The 19113-nt window shown below is 34.0% G+C and overlaps 2 protein-coding genes across 3 annotated transcripts; both read left to right on the top strand.

The window, feature by feature from the left end:
* Positions 1-6835: 6835 nt before the first annotated feature.
* LOC103943365 (polyadenylate-binding protein-interacting protein 12) lies at positions 6836-10661 on the top strand. 2 transcript variants are annotated; one of them, XM_048571175.1, is made up of 11 exons: positions 6836-7022; positions 7300-7896; positions 8203-8313; positions 8410-8454; positions 8555-8627; positions 8748-8860; positions 8982-9041; positions 9128-9175; positions 9263-9331; positions 10178-10239; positions 10371-10661. In XM_048571175.1, the coding sequence occupies exons 2-11, from the start codon at positions 7366-7368 to the stop codon at positions 10426-10428; spliced, it is 1170 nt and encodes a 389-aa protein (XP_048427132.1). In that variant the 5' UTR covers positions 6836-7022; positions 7300-7365; the 3' UTR covers positions 10429-10661. The 2 variants fall into 2 exon arrangements, with proteins under 2 accessions (XP_048427132.1, XP_009351926.2); XM_009353651.2 differs by lacking the exon at positions 6836-7022 and adding an exon at positions 7030-7174 and having other exon boundaries at positions 7302-7896.
* Positions 10662-18025: 7364 nt separating this feature from the next.
* On the top strand, positions 18026-18892 carry LOC103943510. The gene has a single exon (XM_009353820.2). It carries the CDS (start codon positions 18287-18289, stop codon positions 18707-18709), a length of 423 nt encoding a protein of 140 aa, XP_009352095.2. The 5' UTR covers positions 18026-18286; the 3' UTR covers positions 18710-18892.
* Positions 18893-19113: the final 221 nt, after the last annotated feature.

Here is a 19113-nt window from a genome sequence, read left to right as displayed (position 1 = left end):
GTTTGGGCATGTGATGGAGGAGAAGAGTGCAGAGGCGGACCATAGGTGCAGTATTATGTTTTTTTGAGACTTGGCCAAAATAACGTTGTTTTGAGTCAAGTCCTTTAAAACAAAATAATTAAAAGCAAGCTTTCTTATTAAGCAACGTGAGGGAGTTGTAGTTTATCAATTAATTTTTTTAAAATTTTATATTGGGATCAACCAATGTTAGAATTTTGGATCTGCCATTGCATCTAACTATTCATTCATTTGAAACATATCATACACAGAAGTCTAGAATAAATTTAACTACTTATAATTTTTTGTGAATAATGCACAGGTGTATAGTAGACATCAAAATTTTTGGTCGTTCAAATCTTGGACTGCACATCCAATATTTCATTAATCTGATAACATATCGGATATCGGAGCATAGTAAAATTTTCACTACATATTAGAATTTCCTAGTATGCAATTGGTGTATACTATACGCGGTAGATCTATGACATTGGATGTTCAAACCAAACAATCCCTTTCCATGAACATTTTGACATGGACTGTTTGAATTGGCGGTCAGAGTGTCAAATTTTTTACCCCTTTCTTTCACTTGTAGTGCAAGCTGATTTGAAATAACTGAGACTTGGGACCGAGTGCGAGTAAAAGTTACCACTTGTTTACATATTTTTACGTAACAACAATTTACAGCCCCTTTTTCTAACATTTTGTTGGCTTGCTTTTATAGTGCAACATAGAAGCCATGCGTGAAGTGAAACTATCGGAATCTTTGATCCATTTGAAGAGATGAGGATCTTGTTCGATGGTATCACTTTATCGTGTTCATGCATCGTACATCATTTAACTAATTTTCGTCAGGTACTGTTTACGTTTAATTTTAAATAAAAAATATTCAAAATGATTTATGGCCGTAAAATGACTGATGAACAAACACGATAAAGTAATCTCCAAAATCCTCACAAAGAGGATCCGAATATGATCATGTTCCCATTTGAAGGACCGTGTTGTTAGAGAAGCAACCTGACCAGCCACTTTTCAGTTATTGTCTATTAGCCTAAAACTGCTTGCATTGGGAAATTGGAATACGCTGCCTAATCCCAAAAATGAACTTTAGAGCATCTCTAAAGAAGATGTTAAATCATAAGTGAAGATGTCACTATGCATATTTGACATAAAAAATTCTCCCAACCGAAGCGTTATTTGCCGACTGAATTTAAAGTTTTTTGTAATTACTGAGTCAAATTTGACATTAACGTCAAATTTAATTTTATTAGTTTAATAATCGGTCGCATATTTCACTAACTTTTCAACCAATAAGAATTTTGTTTCAACAACTTTTTTAATAAATACTACCATTTAAAGCTCTACATTGATAAGAAAATAATATTTGACAGTTTGTTGGCTGTTGTCCTCTTTACTTTTGTCTTTTTATTTTTTTTAATGGATATCGTGAATATGATAAATAAAAAAGATCAAAATTGTTGCTAAAACACTGCCAATTCCAACATTTGCTCACCGATTTTGCTAAATTCAGTCTGGCTTTTTTTTTTTCGAAATATTTAGTTCGATTAGTTTTGGTTAATTTTGGTTCATGAGTGGATAACCTAGCATGGGAACGAATTAGATGTCGCAATCAGATTCCTTGCCTTAAAGAAGTAAACATGAACAATTTGGATTACGTGGGAATAACTAGCCATTGAAAAATTTTGGGGTTGAGATTATCTCCGGATCTCGTAGGCCGGAGCCGATGGATCGATAAATCCATATCATTCATTTTAAATCATACAACCCCAATTTGTTCATCTCATTGGTCCATCTCACAGAAATCAAAGGTCGGGATCTCTTTTTCTTAAACGGTCCAAATTTGTCGATTCATCAACTTTGAACTACAAGATTTGAAGATGTTCTGAATTCCAAATTTTGGACAATTGAAATCTTGGCAGAGCCCTGTAGGAATCGTCTGTTCCACCTCCAAAACAAATACGGTTGATTTTGAGAAATGGTGATTGCAAATTCGCAAACAACGGATGGATCATTCGATTTAAAACGTGTTTTAAACCCCTATGTCCATCATTTAAAACATGTTTCTGTCCAAGTGAAAATAATTAAATTACTATTGCACACCATTTTTCCGTGCAAACTATTTTGTTTTTAACCATTACATTGAATTCCGACAAAAAAAATTACTATTACATTGAAGAAGTTTACGAACAAAGTATAAGAATTGGAATCATTTTAATTTTTGAGTTTTTTGTATTTACTAACACGTAAGGAATCGGAAAAAAAAATATTAGTTTCTCATCACGATACGTGATAAAAAACTTGAAAATCATGAATCAATTATATAGGGATGCTAGTTCATCCAATTCAATTTCCTTACTTTCCATGTTCCTAAGTTCTCACATTCTTTTATTCTTTCATTCCTGTTAAGTAAACATGTATGTCCTAAAGTGAAATCAAGGGTAAGAATTAAGAAAATGTGTGCAAAAAGTAAAAAATAGTAAGCGTAAATTCCTCCTCTTTCGAAATTAAAGTTTTTAAATTGTTAAACATATCTTATTATCTACAGATTTGACTCAAATAAATAGCAAAAACAATATATGTTTGTGATGAGTTACTTGAAATAACCAAATTATCATGAAACAAGGCTCATATCTTGAGAAAATACAAATTTTGGACCACAACTTGGATGAATGTGGACAAACTTGATGACATTGGGCAATATGACTATTTCCGAAAAGAACAGGGAAATGGTAATACGCTCCTGTTTAGTTATGTTCGTTATTTTTGTTTATTTATTTAATTTAATTATTAAAACTAAAGAGAGATGTGGATGAATTAAAAATAATATGTAAAAATCAGCACGTGAAATGAAAATAAGTGTAAAATGCAAATAAAATGACCTCATAATTCAAGGGCGATGGGGAAAAAGTGATGGATGAGTCTTGTAACTCCTTCATCTTTTGCCAAAAAAAGACGAAAAATAGAAAGACAAAGTTTGATGAAGGTTCGGCATGCGGGATGGACATGAGAGTTCATGTTGTTGTTATTGAATGCTGCCAAAAGGGAAAGGACCACGGGCCAGAGAAACCGCCCTGTTGCATTGAGCGTTTATTTCACTTATCCATGAAATTATATCATTGAATTTCAACAAAATTAACAATATATATATATATATATATATATATTTTGGTTTTGATTTTTTGTAATTGTTTAGGAAAATAAATTTGGAACAGTCTGATGATACATGTTTTATTTTCTCTCTCTTTTAAGACAGATTTTTTACTTGTTAGAACATGATTTAGTATACCAAATCCAGATTCAGGATTTGAATCTTGGGTGGTTCCAGTGTTAAAAGGTCTAAGTTATGTAGATAGAAACAGAGCGGAAACGTGCAATTTCTTTTTCTTCAGTTTATTCACTAAGACATTTCGTCAAACACTTGACGAGTGATATCGTGAGGATTTGTCGAGTATTGTTCATGCAACCTATCGAGATATATCTAACAGGTATTACATCAAACATTTGGTAAGTACAAAGAACTGCGAACAAAATATTCGGAGGGTCCTTGGAAGACCATTACATGTATTTTTTCTCTGCATGGTCGTAAGACCACCTGAGTCCCAGTATGCATCTGTCTCTGGTACTAAGCGTAATAATACAATTGGTTGGAAACTTAAAAAATAAAATAAAATAAAAATTTGCAACTAATTATATTATGACACTTGGTATACCTGACCGTGTTCTTAGGTGCTAAAAAAATTATCCTATTTTAGTGGTTGGGGCCGACTTGTTATTCTGTCTGGGAAGTGGAAACATCATCAAATTATATGCATGTACTTTTTGTAAATTATACCATAATATGTAAGTAGAATAATTACTTGTTGGTTACAAAGACCATTGTTTCACCAACAAGTAATGAACAAATGAAACATGATTGTATGTTAAAACAAGCAAATTATGAGTGAAAGGCTTCTATGAATTATTTATAGGGGTGTGTTATTCACACACCTCATTTTATTTCTCACACACTCCTTGATAATTTATATCCGTTGATCTTCTTCAATTCATCCGATTCGATGGTCGAAAATTAAAAAGGTGTGTAAGAAGTAAAATAGAATGTATGGATATCACGCCTCTATTTCTATAGATTTTCCCTCTCTTTTTTTTGGTCCATATAGATTCTCTCTTTTTAATGGAAAGAAATGAAGTATGTTTGGTGCACTTTTGTAAACATTTTTATGTTTTGGCAAATAGCTAATAAACTTCCTATAGCTAACTCCTTGGTTGATGATGCTTGTCATCAAATCTTCACATCAAGTGTCGCTTGTGATAGGGGTTGCTTGTCTAATCCGATACTAACTTGTTTAACTTAATACGGTAAAATAAGATTGATGTCATCGTTACAGTAATATTTTTTTAACAGTTTAGACAAAGAGTTTCATTATTGCTAACCGCGTGAACCTAACCGTCTTTCTTGTTATGTTCATTTTTGGAATCGTATGACACGCGTCACGTTTCTATTAGGTACACATTTTAATAGCGGTCATCTTCTTACAATATAACCTTTAATCTTCTAACCCTAAAAACTAGCCTCTATTTTCTCTCGCCTCATATCTGCCGCTATACTCAAACGTCTGTCCTCCTCTATCTAGGGTTGATGCTTGCTCTCCTCCTCGCCTCCCCAATGTCCTTCCTCGAATTTTCCTTGTTTATCAAGACTCCCCATGTTATTATATCTTCACTCGTTATGGTATTTATGATTTTGTGATTTTTTATGGATAGTTTTCCTTTCTCGATTTGGTTGCCATTTACCTAATTATCTTATTTCTTGTGCTAATGATATGTTTCTAGATACTTTACCTATTCAATGGGGTTGATCTATTTGTTGTTTGATTTCAATTTGAATTTATGCTTTTGTTTGGTTGTTTATGAACAATTATAGTGAAAATAATGATGGAGGAACGAGTTTGTAGTGCCGAGTTGTTTTCACATGATAATCCAATTTGGTTCAATCAACTTCTTGAGTGATGGAGTGGATCTCATGTTCTGATCGGCCGACTTCAAATTTGAAACATCGACATTTGAGTAGGCCGGATTGTTTGATGGATAGAGTCACAACCCTTTCCAAGCTATTGACCCGACCTAGTGCTTTTCCAGGTACTATCCCTATGTTTGGGTAAAAATTTCCCTACTTCTAAGGAAGTTAGACCAAATTATGAAGAAAAGAACCATAAATTGTTAGATAAAGACGATTATAAATTGTATTAAGCAAAGCAATAGTAGTTATTGTTTATTTATTATATTATACACACGTATATGTAAAAATATTGTGATAAATAAACTAATTAGATAAGAATTTATAGTTCTTTGGTTCAGGGTATTTACTTGCACATTCGAGATCGTAAATTCAATCATTCGTTAACAGATTAACTATATCGTCAATGTCATTCCTAGGTGAATTGATTTCTTTGTCAATTATAATTAAATTTCAACAACGTATATGTGGTTTAATATCCTAATCTTTGTCAATTATAATTAAATTTCAACAACATATATATGGTTTAATATCCTAATAAATAGAATGTTAAGTTTTCACTCATCGGATTAAAAATACTGCTCTCTTATATTATTGTATTAACTTTAAACGCTTCCCTTAATAATAATAAATATAAAACAACAAAAAACTAATACTTGAATTTATATGCGACATGGTCAAACTTTCACCCATTTTCTATTCAAACAAAACACATAAAAATTCAAAGTTTGTTTTAATCACCGAAAAAACTACGAAAACAAAAAGCAAAGCAAATTGAAAACACCAAAACTCGTTCACATGCCTCCAGTGTCAACGTCAACTTTCAAGCATATAAAAAACGTCGACGTCTTTCTGTATTCGATTTCTCAATTTTTTTCATCAATTAAACAATTATACTTTTGTGAGATGCTAAAATATAATGATTAAAAAAATTCTGCAACAACAATCGAGCCTTATTCTATTAAGTGAGGTTGAAAGTCGATTGTATAAATCTTAAAACATCGTTACGTTCGATTTTACACCAAGTCTCCTTTAACTACAAGTATTATATATCTTTTCTTAAAATTTCTTTCAAAATTTTCGTAAGTATCTCTGCATCTCTTTTGTTCTAAATTTCTGTCAATAATTAAAAAACTTTTAATTATAAAGTATTATCACTGCTCCAAATTCAACGTTTCTATTTTTTTAATTCATTTTCCAAAGCCTTTTGTTTTGTTGCAATTAAAAAATTCAAGTCAACAAACTTCCTCTGAATTATAACGTAACAACCTCATTCAAAAAGATTATTCTTCTGACCAGAAAAATGCAAAAAACGTTGTGGGGGATGGATGCATATCCAAAACAATTTGTATATGGTAAGTACATAAACCCTTCTTAATTTCCTTCCATAATATGCTCTCACTAATCTTATCTCAATGGGCGAAAACAAAATTTAGTGTGTTAAAAACACGAGTCAGTATATTAGGTGATATAATATATTTGTTTAATTTTTTTTGTAATTTTTAACAAATTATATTATGATATTTGATGTATTGGACAGTGTTCCGACACACTGAAAAATTTCTCTAATGCGTGTATGTAGGTCACGCATGCTTGATGCATGTCATCATCTATAAAATTATATATTTAATATAATATTTATGTTTGTGCAATTTTGTATAAATATTTATATGGGGGAAGTACAGAAAGGAAAACACATGGGTTATTGTGGCAATTAAAAAATAAAAGGTAATTGGGTTGGTGGGTAATTTTTTTCTTAAATTTTTATTCATCACCAAAAAATGTATATCATAGTCATCGACAATTTGGTACGTTGTGAGAGAAGAGAAGGTCCAAAAAGGCAGTGCCCTCTCTCTCCTCTGCATAGAACGGACGATCCCAAGCACCAAAAACGAACACCCTTTACCTCTCTCTCTCGTCGAGACTCTCATCTTCACTGAAATTTATAATCTTTTAATATAAATAAGAGAAGAAGAAGAAAGAAAAAAAAGGTAGTGCTTTGTTTTTTTTTACCATTTTCTTATCAAATTTGCAGGCTGTTTTTGCCCTTTTTGTTGCTTTTGCGTTTTTAATCTCGTGTACTTAAGCGATCTTGAGGTGGGTTTGATTTCATTTCAATGGAGTTGGTCTAGAAAAATCCAGGTAAGTTTTTCCGGTGAAATTCATCATCTGGGTCTGTCTGGAAATTTTTTGTTCTTTGTTGGTTTGAAAAATGATTCGTTTTTTTATTTATTTCTATGATCAGCAGTGTTGGGTAACAATTTTGCAGATAAATTTTGAAGAAGAATAAAGATTCAGTCTTTGAATCGAATAAAAGGGGTTGTTCTTTGATCATGGCTGTTGCTGAGAGTGCACCAAATTTCGACAACACAGCAGTGTCGTCAGACTCGAATGCACAGAACGATCTCGAAAACCGAAAACCCAAAGTCGATTCCTCTGTGGTCCTGAGTGCCGAGGCCAATGTACAGTCCAACGGAGACGATCAGAGTCCAGAGGGGAAGTTTCTGGAGCAGGAGAAAGTGACAACTTTCTCAGTCGCCACTAACAATCACAAGGCTCAATCGGGTCAGACCCCAAATGGGGTTGATTCCAATGGGGTTGATAACCATCAGACGGCGGAGGATATGTCTGAAGGCTATGTGATTGATCAGAGGTCAAATGGGGAAGGGGATGAGAAATACAAGCGTGAAATGAGAGATTTGGAGGACTTGCTGTCTAAGTTGAATCCCATGGCTAAGGAGTTTGTGCCTCCTTCCCTTGTCAACAACAATGGCGGCTTTGATTTTGCTGGTGGGTTTGGATTTACTAACGGATTTATAATGCACACTAACTCTGGCAATGCCAATGGACTAATGGGTAGGAAGGTATGTGAGATTTTTGCATTTCCTTACCAAAGTTTAAATTTTTTATGTTTGGCTGCTGAGAAAATGCAGGTAATTAATTGATCGACAAAGTAGTGGTGTTTTCGTTTTGTTTGGTTGTTTTTCCTTGTGTTTTGTTTCTGAAAAATGAATGATACACTGATAGGTCATTGTATTATGAGGATTCATATGAAAATTTTGGTTTTTTTTTTTTCGACTTTTAGTTATCTAGAAATTTCATTGATCAAGTACCAATATTTGTTTAATTTTGCTTTTCTTATTGTTTGTTTACCTTCTTTTCGTTCACAGAAGAAGAATGGTTATAGTCAAGGTCGGGGTAGGAACTATTACAAATTGAATTTGGCTCAGAGGGAGGAAATGATTAGGAGGACTGTATATGTATCTGACATTGACCAACAGGTAATAGTTGCATTGTAGTTTGCTATCACATTTCAAAAAATTTGTGTTGCAAATGCTAATCTTTGTATAACTGACATTCTGTTTATGTCGTATCAGGTTACTGAAGAGAACCTGGCTGCTCTCTTTCTTGGCTGTGGACAGGTAACCAAAGTTTTTACTTTTCTAGTTTGTATGGGTTCAATATAGATAATGCTAGAATGGTGGATTATAATCTGAATTTCTCCATGGCTTCTTCCTAAAGGTTGTGGACTGTCGTGTCTGCGGTGATCCAAATTCAGTTCTTCGATTTGCCTTCATTGAGTTCACAGATGAAGGTATTATAAAAACTAACATGTTGCATGCTTTAAGTTCATTGATAATTCTGGGTCTAGTTATGATGAATTAATGAATCTTTGTTTCAATGTGCTGATTCAACGATTTTTCCATCCTTGCAGAAGGTGCAAGGAATGCTCTAAGTCTGTCAGGAACGATGCTTGGCTACTACCCAGTAAAGGTGCTGCCTTCAAAAACTGCAATTGCACCTGTTAACCCAACATTTTTGCCAAGGGTGAGGACCATATTTTACCACTTGTCATCAACATTTTTCCCAAGAGTGATAAAAAGTGATTCATTGAATTGCGCTGATTTTACCTGTTCTTACTTGGGTTTCTTTTGTTATTATTTTGTAGTCTGATGATGAGCGTGAGATGTGCTCAAGGACTATTTACTGTACAAATATTGACAAGAAGGTAATTCCAACTTTCCGATCACGTTTGGGTGTTTTAGGACAATAACTGGTGCACCTTTTCCTGAATTGTTTGTTTACTTGGTGCAGATTACTCAAGCTGATGTCAAACTCTTTTTTGAAACACTTTGTGGAGAGGTTGGTAGTTCAGTTTATGACAAATTTTGATTACTGCTTGTTCTAAAACTGCAACCTTATTGTATGGACTTTCTTCGGGTCGTGTAGGTTCAGCGCCTGAGGCTGCTTGGAGACTATCATCACTCCACTCGTATTGCTTTTGTTGAATTTACCGTGGTAAGTACCTAGTGTATGTAAGTTGGATTTTTAGCACACCTAAGCCTCATTGTGTACTGTGCTTTGTGAGTGTGTATGCATGTATTCATCTTTTCTCTGGGGCAATTAGAGGTCAAAACCTACAGTTGATTTATAGTCCGACCTTTTCTCTTAAATACTTGTTAGTCTTCGATCAGCATCAGACAGACCTGTCTGATTTACTGTTCTGTATAAGTAGCTTTGAAATCTATTGTCTCACACTTTCACTACTGTTTTAAGATTTGGCTTTAGTTATCTGATTCGAATAGAACACCACAGTAAGCTTTACCCCTTGTACCACTGGTATTATAGTAAACAGAAACTATGGCAATAAAACAACTACTCACTGCCCCTTCCTTAGCGACTCTAAGTGTTTCTTAAACAAACAGACCAAGTAAAATGGACATGTTTGGAGGACCATAGTGATCAAGGGGAAGGAGCAGATAATTGGATAGGAGATGTTAACCTACATATCTGATCTACTCTCCAAACATGCTTGAAATGGAGTTGTATGGGCATGGCTAACACCGAATTGATGCAAATCATTGATGTGGTCTGTTGTTGCACATACGCATGTCCAAAATCACCCAGTCACCAAATATTTTGATTTAATTGGTGAAAGTTTCTTCGACATAATATTTTGAAGATCATAAATTATTTTGAACAAGGAAAATGGTCTTTCTGTTATTTTGAGTTGTTCTATTTCTTTGTGAGAACGATTAGATTAAAAGTTGTCTATTAGTCTTCTCATCCTTTCTGTTGTGCTCTGTAACTTAGGTAGTGAAAATCTGAGAATGATTCTTACTCTCTATGTTTTCACTCTTGCAGGCTGAAAGCGCCATTGCGGCTCTTAACTGTAGTGGTGTGGTTATGGGATCGCTCCCGATAAGGTCAGTTTGTCAGAATGTTCAGCTTGCCTCATTACCTCTCCCCGCATCCCCCACCTCCCACGCCTCAAATTTTCTTTTAGGATCAATTTACTTTGGACATCCTATTCATTCTTTATGTAATATGCATGCAGGGTAAGCCCCTCAAAGACACCAGTTCGACCCCGTGCCCCTCGTTCTCCGCCGCAGTGAACCACCTCTTCATGTTTCCATGACTAATCTGCTGCTGATAGATATATCAACCGTATGCATACACAGAGACAAACATTTCGGCATATTGTGTTTCTCTACGCTTTTGTCATGGTTACTGTTAGGTATCGTTGTGACCTACATGGGGTTATCTGTGGGTTTTATTTTAAACTTGTAGAGTTGGATGGAATTCTGAGGAGTTTAATGGTTTAATTTTACTGAACTTCGTTATGAAATCTAGAGGGATAATCCTGAAAATCTTGAATGCTTTGAAGCTTCTCACGATCGGAAGCTCTTTAGAGCTTGCCGGTCTTAACTTTTCGTGGTGCTCTTTTCTCGTTCTAATCTCACCCACATCTGGCTTTCTAGCTGCTCAGAGTTGGGGCGACATTTTAGATTTGTGATCCCAAAATTCCTCCCACATGATGACTATGGAGCTAGGTTTTCTTAGAGACTTGCGGAGGCCACCGTGATGGTGTCTGAATCTAATAACGCACTAACTTGTCAAAAAAGTTCAACAAAAAAATAGTGCGTTATTGGTTTTTTCTATCGCCCCAATGGTTTTGTAGGTCTAAGTTGCCTAACTGGCTTTATCTTCCATACATTAAAGTAGTCAATGAACTTCTGTCACTTTTCCTCTCCTCTCGTCGAGATAATTTGTCTTGTACCTGGTTGTATATCTTTTCGTGTCTATGCTTCCTACTTGTCCTCTTCTACAACGGAAGGTTTGGTCAAACATTTCATTATTCAATATAGTTGGATGAAATTTTCACCCAGGTTTGATCATAGGACTCCAAATTTGATTGAGTAATGCCCTCAAGGAGCAACTCTACCGCAGAAAACTCATATTTGAAAACAAAAACTGAAAATATCTACGAATTTCGTTACAAGTTCTCGAAAAAGAAAATTGTATTGACAAAGAAAAAATGTATAAATGAATCAAGTAGCTAATAGAACAGTCTGTAACAGGGAATGTCTAATGCATCCCAACTTTATAATCTCAACAAGAAACTTGTTCTGTACCGAACAATAGTCGATGAACTCTTCGCGAAGTCGGAGGCAGTTGTCGGCGTTTACCGGTGAAGGGGTCTGCTGGCATTGCATGTATAACAAGTATGCACTGCACTAGTTAGATCAGAGACCCAAGTTGCAAGTACCTGTGACTCTGAGTGAAGTAGTAGGAAGTGGTAAGCTCTCCAGTTTGTGTTTGGGTTTGGATGTTGTTGGACTATATTCCATGAGTGGTTTAAGAACTTTTCGTTTTCATTTTTCGCATTGTTTTGATAATTTGATTACTACATGAAATCAAAATTGAAACGCTACTTTGTTGAATTTTTAAAATTGAAAGCTAAAAGTATTTACCAGACGAATTTTTAGCCAAAAAAGCTGAAAACTAAAAACAAAATGTTATCAAACGGCCCATAAATTATTCAAATCTATAGAGTTGGAAGATTCAAACTTCATACAAGACAACAAACACTTTGCCCCAGCCAATTAACCCACATCTGTGTCGATTGGCTTAGATTCGTTGAACTTGTTTGGAACCACAACGAAGGAGTTTCTCTACTTGAGGGTGAGTCGGCACAATGCCTTCTAAGGTTTTCATACACTCATGGATGGGCTCCTCCACCCATCTTTCTTTCTGTTCAAAAACCTAACATATGTGTTCCGCCCCAACCCACTTTTGACCGTTCAGCACCCCATGCAAATCGAACTGGATGATCATTTGTCTCTTTGCAATTCTAAGTTCTAGATGTGGCAGCCTAGCTCAAAGCTAGTTTCACAGATTTTACATGTTTGATGAGATCTACTTACGTACGCATTTGTCTCATCTTTTAATCAAACTTATCAAAATAAATTCTTACATAGAATCGAAGATATATCCTTTTATATCCAGTTCGTCATCACGTCATAAACTCTACATACAAAAGAATATATCCTCATTCACATACATATCGCTGACGAATTTAAAATGAAGCATGAGAAGGCCAAAGTCTAGGGTTAGGTTAGGTTCATGGGGTGTACTTATTTAAATAACCTAGTAAGCTAACTACTCAATAAACTAATTAATTAGAGGTGCACTTTGTGCAAGCAGGAGATCTCTGTCTTCTGGTTTCATTTCTTTCTTCCTAATCTGACAAAGACATGCACTCAGTGGACAACCCAAATCCACCTTTGTGAATTTGAACAAACGTAACCAATTAAAATGCGAATCCATTGATGACTAATACTAGTTAAACACAAAAATGATCACATATTTTCGTTTTGTTGATTATTTGTTCTTTGCGGGTTTTGGTTCGATCCCCCCATTATATATCTAGCTCTTTTATTTTAGTTTATTAATAAAAAATAAGGCGGATGAGGAAAAGCATGAAATATTTTAGATGTATTGGTCCTTAGCCCTACACAGAAAGGTTGGTTTCTCTTACACAACCATTACGAAAGGGCTAATCTCGTCCATTCCTACAAATTATGCTTTAAGAAAGAAAAAAGAAGCACCACTTGGATATATAGGTATGTATTTTCTTTTGTTCTTTGGCGTCACCCAAGCCATAAGGATGATGTATCTACCTGCCAGCCTCCAAAGTAAGCTTTATAAAATTTCCACAGAAGATTTCCGTTGGTTCATACCTCAATATAAAAATCACCCAGAGTCTAAAGTAGTGTCCATCCTACAATGCTATGCCACTTGTACATTATAAAAAAATAAACAAACAAAACAAATCAATAGGCATGGATTGCCTATGTGACTTTTGACAGAAACATCAGAATCGGGTGTACTTATCACAAGAATGAATACGAATATGACAGATTGAGAACGAAATAAACAAATTTCTCTTTAATAATTCTCTACCTTGATAGAGACATGAATCATTGAGCACGGAATATACAACAATAATACTATTTTTATTATATTTTTGTACCATAATTGTATATCACTTTAAGTAGCATCTGATGTGGATAGCCACATCATCTAAATTAATTAACATTTAATTTCAAAATGTTAATCAATAATTAATAAAAAGATTGTTAATTAAATGATGATTCACTACTGCAATATTAGTTTTAGATGGCGAATATTAGAAAAATCATGTCGGATAAATTATATCCGACACAACATTTAATTAGTGGCGAATATTAGAAAAATCACGTCGGTTATATCCGACATAAAGTTCTGGCGAATATTTAGTGGCGGATATCAAAAAAATTATGTCGGTTATAACCGACACTATTTTTTAATCCTTTTTTTAAAATATTTTTGACAGATTCTGACGGTTTTTAAGTTAATGGTGGCGGTTTTAACCGACAGAAATTAACTATTTTATTATTTTACTTTCTGACGGTTATTATTTTAGTATGCTGGCGGTTATAACCGACAGAAATAAAAATTTTATTATTTTAAAATGTTATATTGATTAAAAATAAATAAATAAACACATATTTTAAATATATTTTTTTCACTCATGACCCTAAAGTATAATGAACCCAATTCTCACGTGTCATAAATTTTTTGAGAAAATAATAACAACAGACTACAATCTGAAGCTCTATTATTTTTGTAATAAGGATTATGCTCCCTCACAGGCAAGCAACAAGATAAAAACAAATTCAAACAATTGTTTTCAATGCGTCACAAAGCACATTGTCTGGCACATAAACACGCATGAACATTTAGTGTACTCTATCATGTCTGATTTTATTATTTTAAAATATTATATTGATTAAAAATAAATAAATAAACACATGTTTTAAAATTTTTTTTTTCACTCACAGTCCTGTCGGATATAACTGACACGAACAAAGCAAAATTTTGGACTGTCGCCAGAATAATCTCTGAATGTTTTTTTTTTTTTTTTGCGATTTTTTACACAAGTTATCTCAAATTATATACAAACACATTTGACGGTTGGATCGTAGAAACTAGTTTCGTATAATGCATATCCTATCAAATTGATAGATTTAACAAACATTTAAGAGTTAATGTTATACTTCAATTAAGTATAAAATAAGATTTATCCACTATTGTAAATATTTTAAATTGAAAATTGAATTCATTCATTGCATTCTTATAGGATCAAGGAGTGTAGCTACAAAAAATCATCAAAATCGGAGCTAAAATAACTGTTAAATTGTGATTTTTCATTTATAACCATTGAAAACTTTTGTTCGTTACCTAATCTCTGAATGTTTGTTTTTTGTGATTTTTTACGTATGCGATCTTGAAGTGTGTACAAACAAGTTTGACGGTTAAATCGTTGAAAAACATTTCGTATAATGCGTATCGAATCAAAATGGTAGATTAAACCAACACTTAGAATGTTATACTTCCCCATCAAGTATAAAATAAGATTTTGTGGTATCTACTAGTGTAAATGTTTTAAATTGAAGATCGAATTCATTCAATGCATTCTTATAGGGTCGAGGAGTGTAGCTGTAAAAAATATCAAAATCGGAGCTAAAATAACCGTTAAATTGTGATTTTTCGTTTATAACCGTTGAAAACTTTTGTTTTGTTACCTAATCTCTAAATGTTTGTTTTTTGTGATTTTTTACATATGTGATCTCAGAGTGTGTACAAATAAGTTTGACGGTTAGATCATTGAAAAAAGTTTCGTAGAATGTGTATCACGTCAATACAGTAGATTAAACAAACACTTAAGAGTTAATGTTATACTTCCATTAAGTATAAAATAAGATTTTGTGGTATCCACTAGTGTAAATTTTTTCAATTGAAGATCGAATTCATTCAATGCATTCTTATAGGATCGAGGAGTGTAGCTGTAAAAAATCATCAAAATCAGAGTTAAAATAACCGTTAAATTGTGATTTTTCGTTTATAACTGTTAAAAATTTTGTTCCGTTACATAATCTCTGAATGTTTGTTTTTTATAATTTTTTACGTATGCAATCTCGGAGTGTGTACAAATAAGTTTGACAGTTAGATCATTGAAAAAAGTTTCGTAGAATGCATATCGCGTCGAAATGGTAGATTAAACAAACACTTAAAGTTAATATTATACTTTTACTAAGTATAAAATAAGATTTTGTGGTATCCACTATTGTAAATATTTTAAATTGAAGATTAAATTCATTCATTGCATTCTTATAGGGTCGAAGAGTGTAGCTGTTAAAAAATCATCAAAACCGGAGCTAAAATAATCATTAAATTGTGATTTTTCGTTTACAACCGTTGAAAACTTTTGTTTCCGTTACCTAATCTCTGCATGTTTTTTATTTTTTTTGCGATTTTTTACGTATGTGATCTTGTATTATCTACAAACAAGTTTGATGGTTAAATCATGGAAACTAGTTTCGTAGAATGCATATCTATGTTAAATTTGCCTAAATTTTGAAGTGGGAAAAATAATTTGTGCTAAATTTTTATTTATGTTTTTCAAGTATTGATTAGACAATATTTAGTTTGTGTGATGACATTTTCATTGAACAATTATCTTTTTGTTTATTTATCGCATATTTCACATGAGTTATTATCTATTAAACCAAAGAATTATTTATTTAATTTTTAAAATGTATTCTATTTAAATGCATATTATTTATTTATTAACCTAAACAATTATTATTTTATTTTTTAAAATCGTAACAGATTTTTTTTTGGGGGGGGTGATTTTCAAAAGTTGGGTGGGAATTTAAAATTTTGGGAGGAAATTTTGGGGGGAATTTTGCTGTCATTTTTTTCTGTTGGTTATAATCGACAGTAATAAAAAATCTCTGTCGGTTTTTATTTAAAAAAAATGTTTCTATCGGTTTTAACCGACAGTAATGAAAATAAAATCCCTCCATCTCTTGAGTCGGTGCCCTTTCCCTTCCCCCTTACTTCCTCATTTTCTCCTCTCCTCATTTCCTCCTCATTTTTATATTTTTTGTTGAGCATTCTCCCTTCTCCTTTTAATTTACAAATAAGAGAAAAACCATAGCAATGCCGGCATCGAAGCGCACCCACGAGGCCATGGAAGATGATCCTCCACAAAACTACCGAGAAAACAGCCATGAAACGCCCCAAGACAAAGAGGGCAAGAACCCAAATCTTATCTCATCGATCAGGTACATGCAAATTTTTTTTTTTCTTCAAAATTTTGGTTTTGGGTATTTGAAGAAATGGGAAAGATGGGATTTTTGGAATGTGTGGTGACAGAGAGCAGCTGAAACACGCCCAACAGCGAGATATGGAGGTTGTTTTCGAGAAGAAAGACACTGCTGATTGGGCTTACAGAGGCGAAAAGGTTGCTAATCTTGTTCTCACTTACACCAGATCCTCCCCCACTTTTGTATGTTTCACTCTAACCTGAGCTTCAATCCTGTAGAAAATTTGTAATATGGTCGCATACAAACATTGTACACACACGTTTCTTCTTCCCCGTTACATGGTTTTTGATTTTTGCTTTCTCTGATTCTTTGTGCCGTTGTTTCATCTGTTCTTTCTCCTCCCTTTTGCTCCTCAGAGTCCGATCGAAGCCCGTTACAAAGCACTGAAGAGAAAGATGAGTGAGCCTCTTTTTTTTCTTCATTGTTTTTCTCGTTCCGTTGATTGTGTAAGTGTTTGATGTTTGAATGCTGTGTGTGATTTAGGATCTCCACGCTTTTCTTCGTTCTTCTATTTATGGAAGATGTGGGTTTTCTTTTCTGTTTTTTTGGAATGGATTGTTGTGTTTGTGTTGGGAAGAAGGTTGGTGGAGTTGAGTTTTGGATCTTTTGAATTCAAGCTTCAAATTCCATCGTTCAAGCATGTTGCCCAATCTGGTTTGTTCATTAACTGCAGATTCAGGTCATTTCGAGCAGAAGGGAAGAAGAATGCTCAACGAGAAGGAGAAGGGGGAATGCTTCCATGTCCTTTTTTGTATTTTTTTAATTATTAATCTATTTTCTGTCGGTTTTATCCGACAGAGAATGCTATTACTTATTATTAATATATTCCTGACACAATTTCTGTCGGTTTTATATATTTTCTGTCGGTTATATCCGACACAATTTCTGTCGGTTTTAAAGTATTTTCTGTCGAAAAATTAATTTCCTGACATTGACAATTCTGTCACTTATTATATCCGTCACTGCATTCATTTTCTATCCGATTTTGCTTAAAATCTGACAATAATATACTTTTTTTGTCGGTTTTTGGATCGCCAGTTATAGATAATTTTGTAGTAGTGATTATAGTATACGAGGAGTCTTCTTCTACCACCTAAGATTATTTAAGTGTTTTAATTAATAAAAAAATTGAAATTAAATGATGTAACTTGTTCGACTCATCTATCACCTAAGATGGTAAAGAAATGTGATATAAAATTGTGATAAGAATATCATTACTCAATATACAATATTTTTCTTTGTAAACAGACATGACCTAAACTTCTTCTACTACTAGAAATCAATAAAGCTCAAAGCCGCCATGGATATGAGGCTATGAGCAATATGCCAATGCACCACCCTCCACTAACGGACTTCTCTCTCTCTCTCTCTGCATGCGTGTTGAAAACTAATTTTTCTTTTTCCTTTTCTTACTCCAAAAGACCAAGACCAAATATTTATACATCTCTCGTTCCCTCTACTATTGGCTTCTCAATTCCCACTCCAAATTGCCCTTCTCAACAAAAGGACAGTTTTCTTTGCCTTCTTCTTTCCACTCCCCACAAAACAAACCCCCTCGTTCCTTCTGCCCTTCCTTAATTTATGTCGCCTTAATTTCCTCCTCCTCTCACACTCTATACATGTCACCCTTGCTCCTTCACACCTCTGCTTGTTAATACTCTCTCTCTCTCTCTCTCTCTCTCTCTCTCTCTCTCTCCAGACCTAGCTATATATATATATATTTAACATCTCTCTCACTAGCTAGCTGTGAAGAAAAATGGGCAACTGTTTGGTTCTCTCCAAGGAGGACAAAGTGCTGAGGGTTTTGAAGACAGATGGGAAGGTTTTAGAATTCAGGGCACCAACCCTAGTTAAGGACATTTTATCGAACTTTTCAGGCGTCGGTATTAGTTTATCAAAGCAAGCTTCGGAGCAGCTTTCTCCTGATTGCAAACTAAAGCTCGGGAAGGTTTACTATATGATTCCCCTTCCGGGTTCTGCAGAAAATGATAGTGCTGCTACAAGAAGGATTAAGATCGTCGTAACAAAGCAACAGCTTGAAGAGCTACTGACTAAGCAAATATCAGTGCAGGAGGCACTTTCAGCATCAGGACCTGAAAAGAAAGCTTCTTCTTCTTGTGTTGATTCTTCAAAAATTTGGAAACCGAAGCTCAAATCCATTCCCGAAGAAATCGAGTAAAGTAATTAGGGTTACGTTTCGGCGTATAAGCTTCGTAATCTATGGCTGATCATACACACTTTTGAGATCATACACACTTTTGAGTCAACATCGTTTTAGCTTTTCATCAGTCTAGCCTTTCTTGTAAAACACATAACGAATGAATGGCCAATAATATTTTCTAGTCATGCAGCATGATCTTTTGTGAACTTGTCAGGTAGGATTTAGTAAGCACCCGGCAGGACACATAATCTACGGTTAACAATTAATTAGTAAAAGTGTGTGCGTACTTTCTACACATTTTCGTAAACAATTCAAGTTTGAAATTTAGGTAATATCTGTTGAGAGTTATCCCACATTGATGAGAAACAATGTTTGTTACGTGCTTATATGATATTGGGTTACTTCCCATATTGCCAATTAAT

This window comes from the organism of the source record quoted next, unplaced genomic scaffold (genome assembly GCF_019419815.1).
Source record: "Pyrus x bretschneideri cultivar Hongxiangsu unplaced genomic scaffold, Pyrus_bretschneideri_v1 Contig57, whole genome shotgun sequence".
NCBI classification, from domain to species: Eukaryota; Viridiplantae; Streptophyta; class Magnoliopsida; order Rosales; family Rosaceae; genus Pyrus; species Pyrus x bretschneideri.
This window is presented reverse-complemented; position numbering and strand designations above follow the sequence as displayed.

Coding starts and splice junctions, on each gene's coding strand:
- LOC103943365 (XM_048571175.1), top strand. CDS start 7,366: ATGGCTGTTGCTGAGAGTGCACCAAATTTCGACAACACAGCAGTGTCG. Junction 7,897..8,202: donor ATGGACTAATGGGTAGGAAG/GTATGTGAGATT, acceptor TTTCGTTCACAG/AAGAAGAATGGTTATAGTCA. Junction 8,628..8,747: donor CATTGAGTTCACAGATGAAG/GTATTATAAAAA, acceptor CCATCCTTGCAG/AAGGTGCAAGGAATGCTCTA.
- LOC103943510 (XM_009353820.2), top strand. CDS start 18,287: ATGGGCAACTGTTTGGTTCTCTCCAAGGAGGACAAAGTGCTGAGGGTT.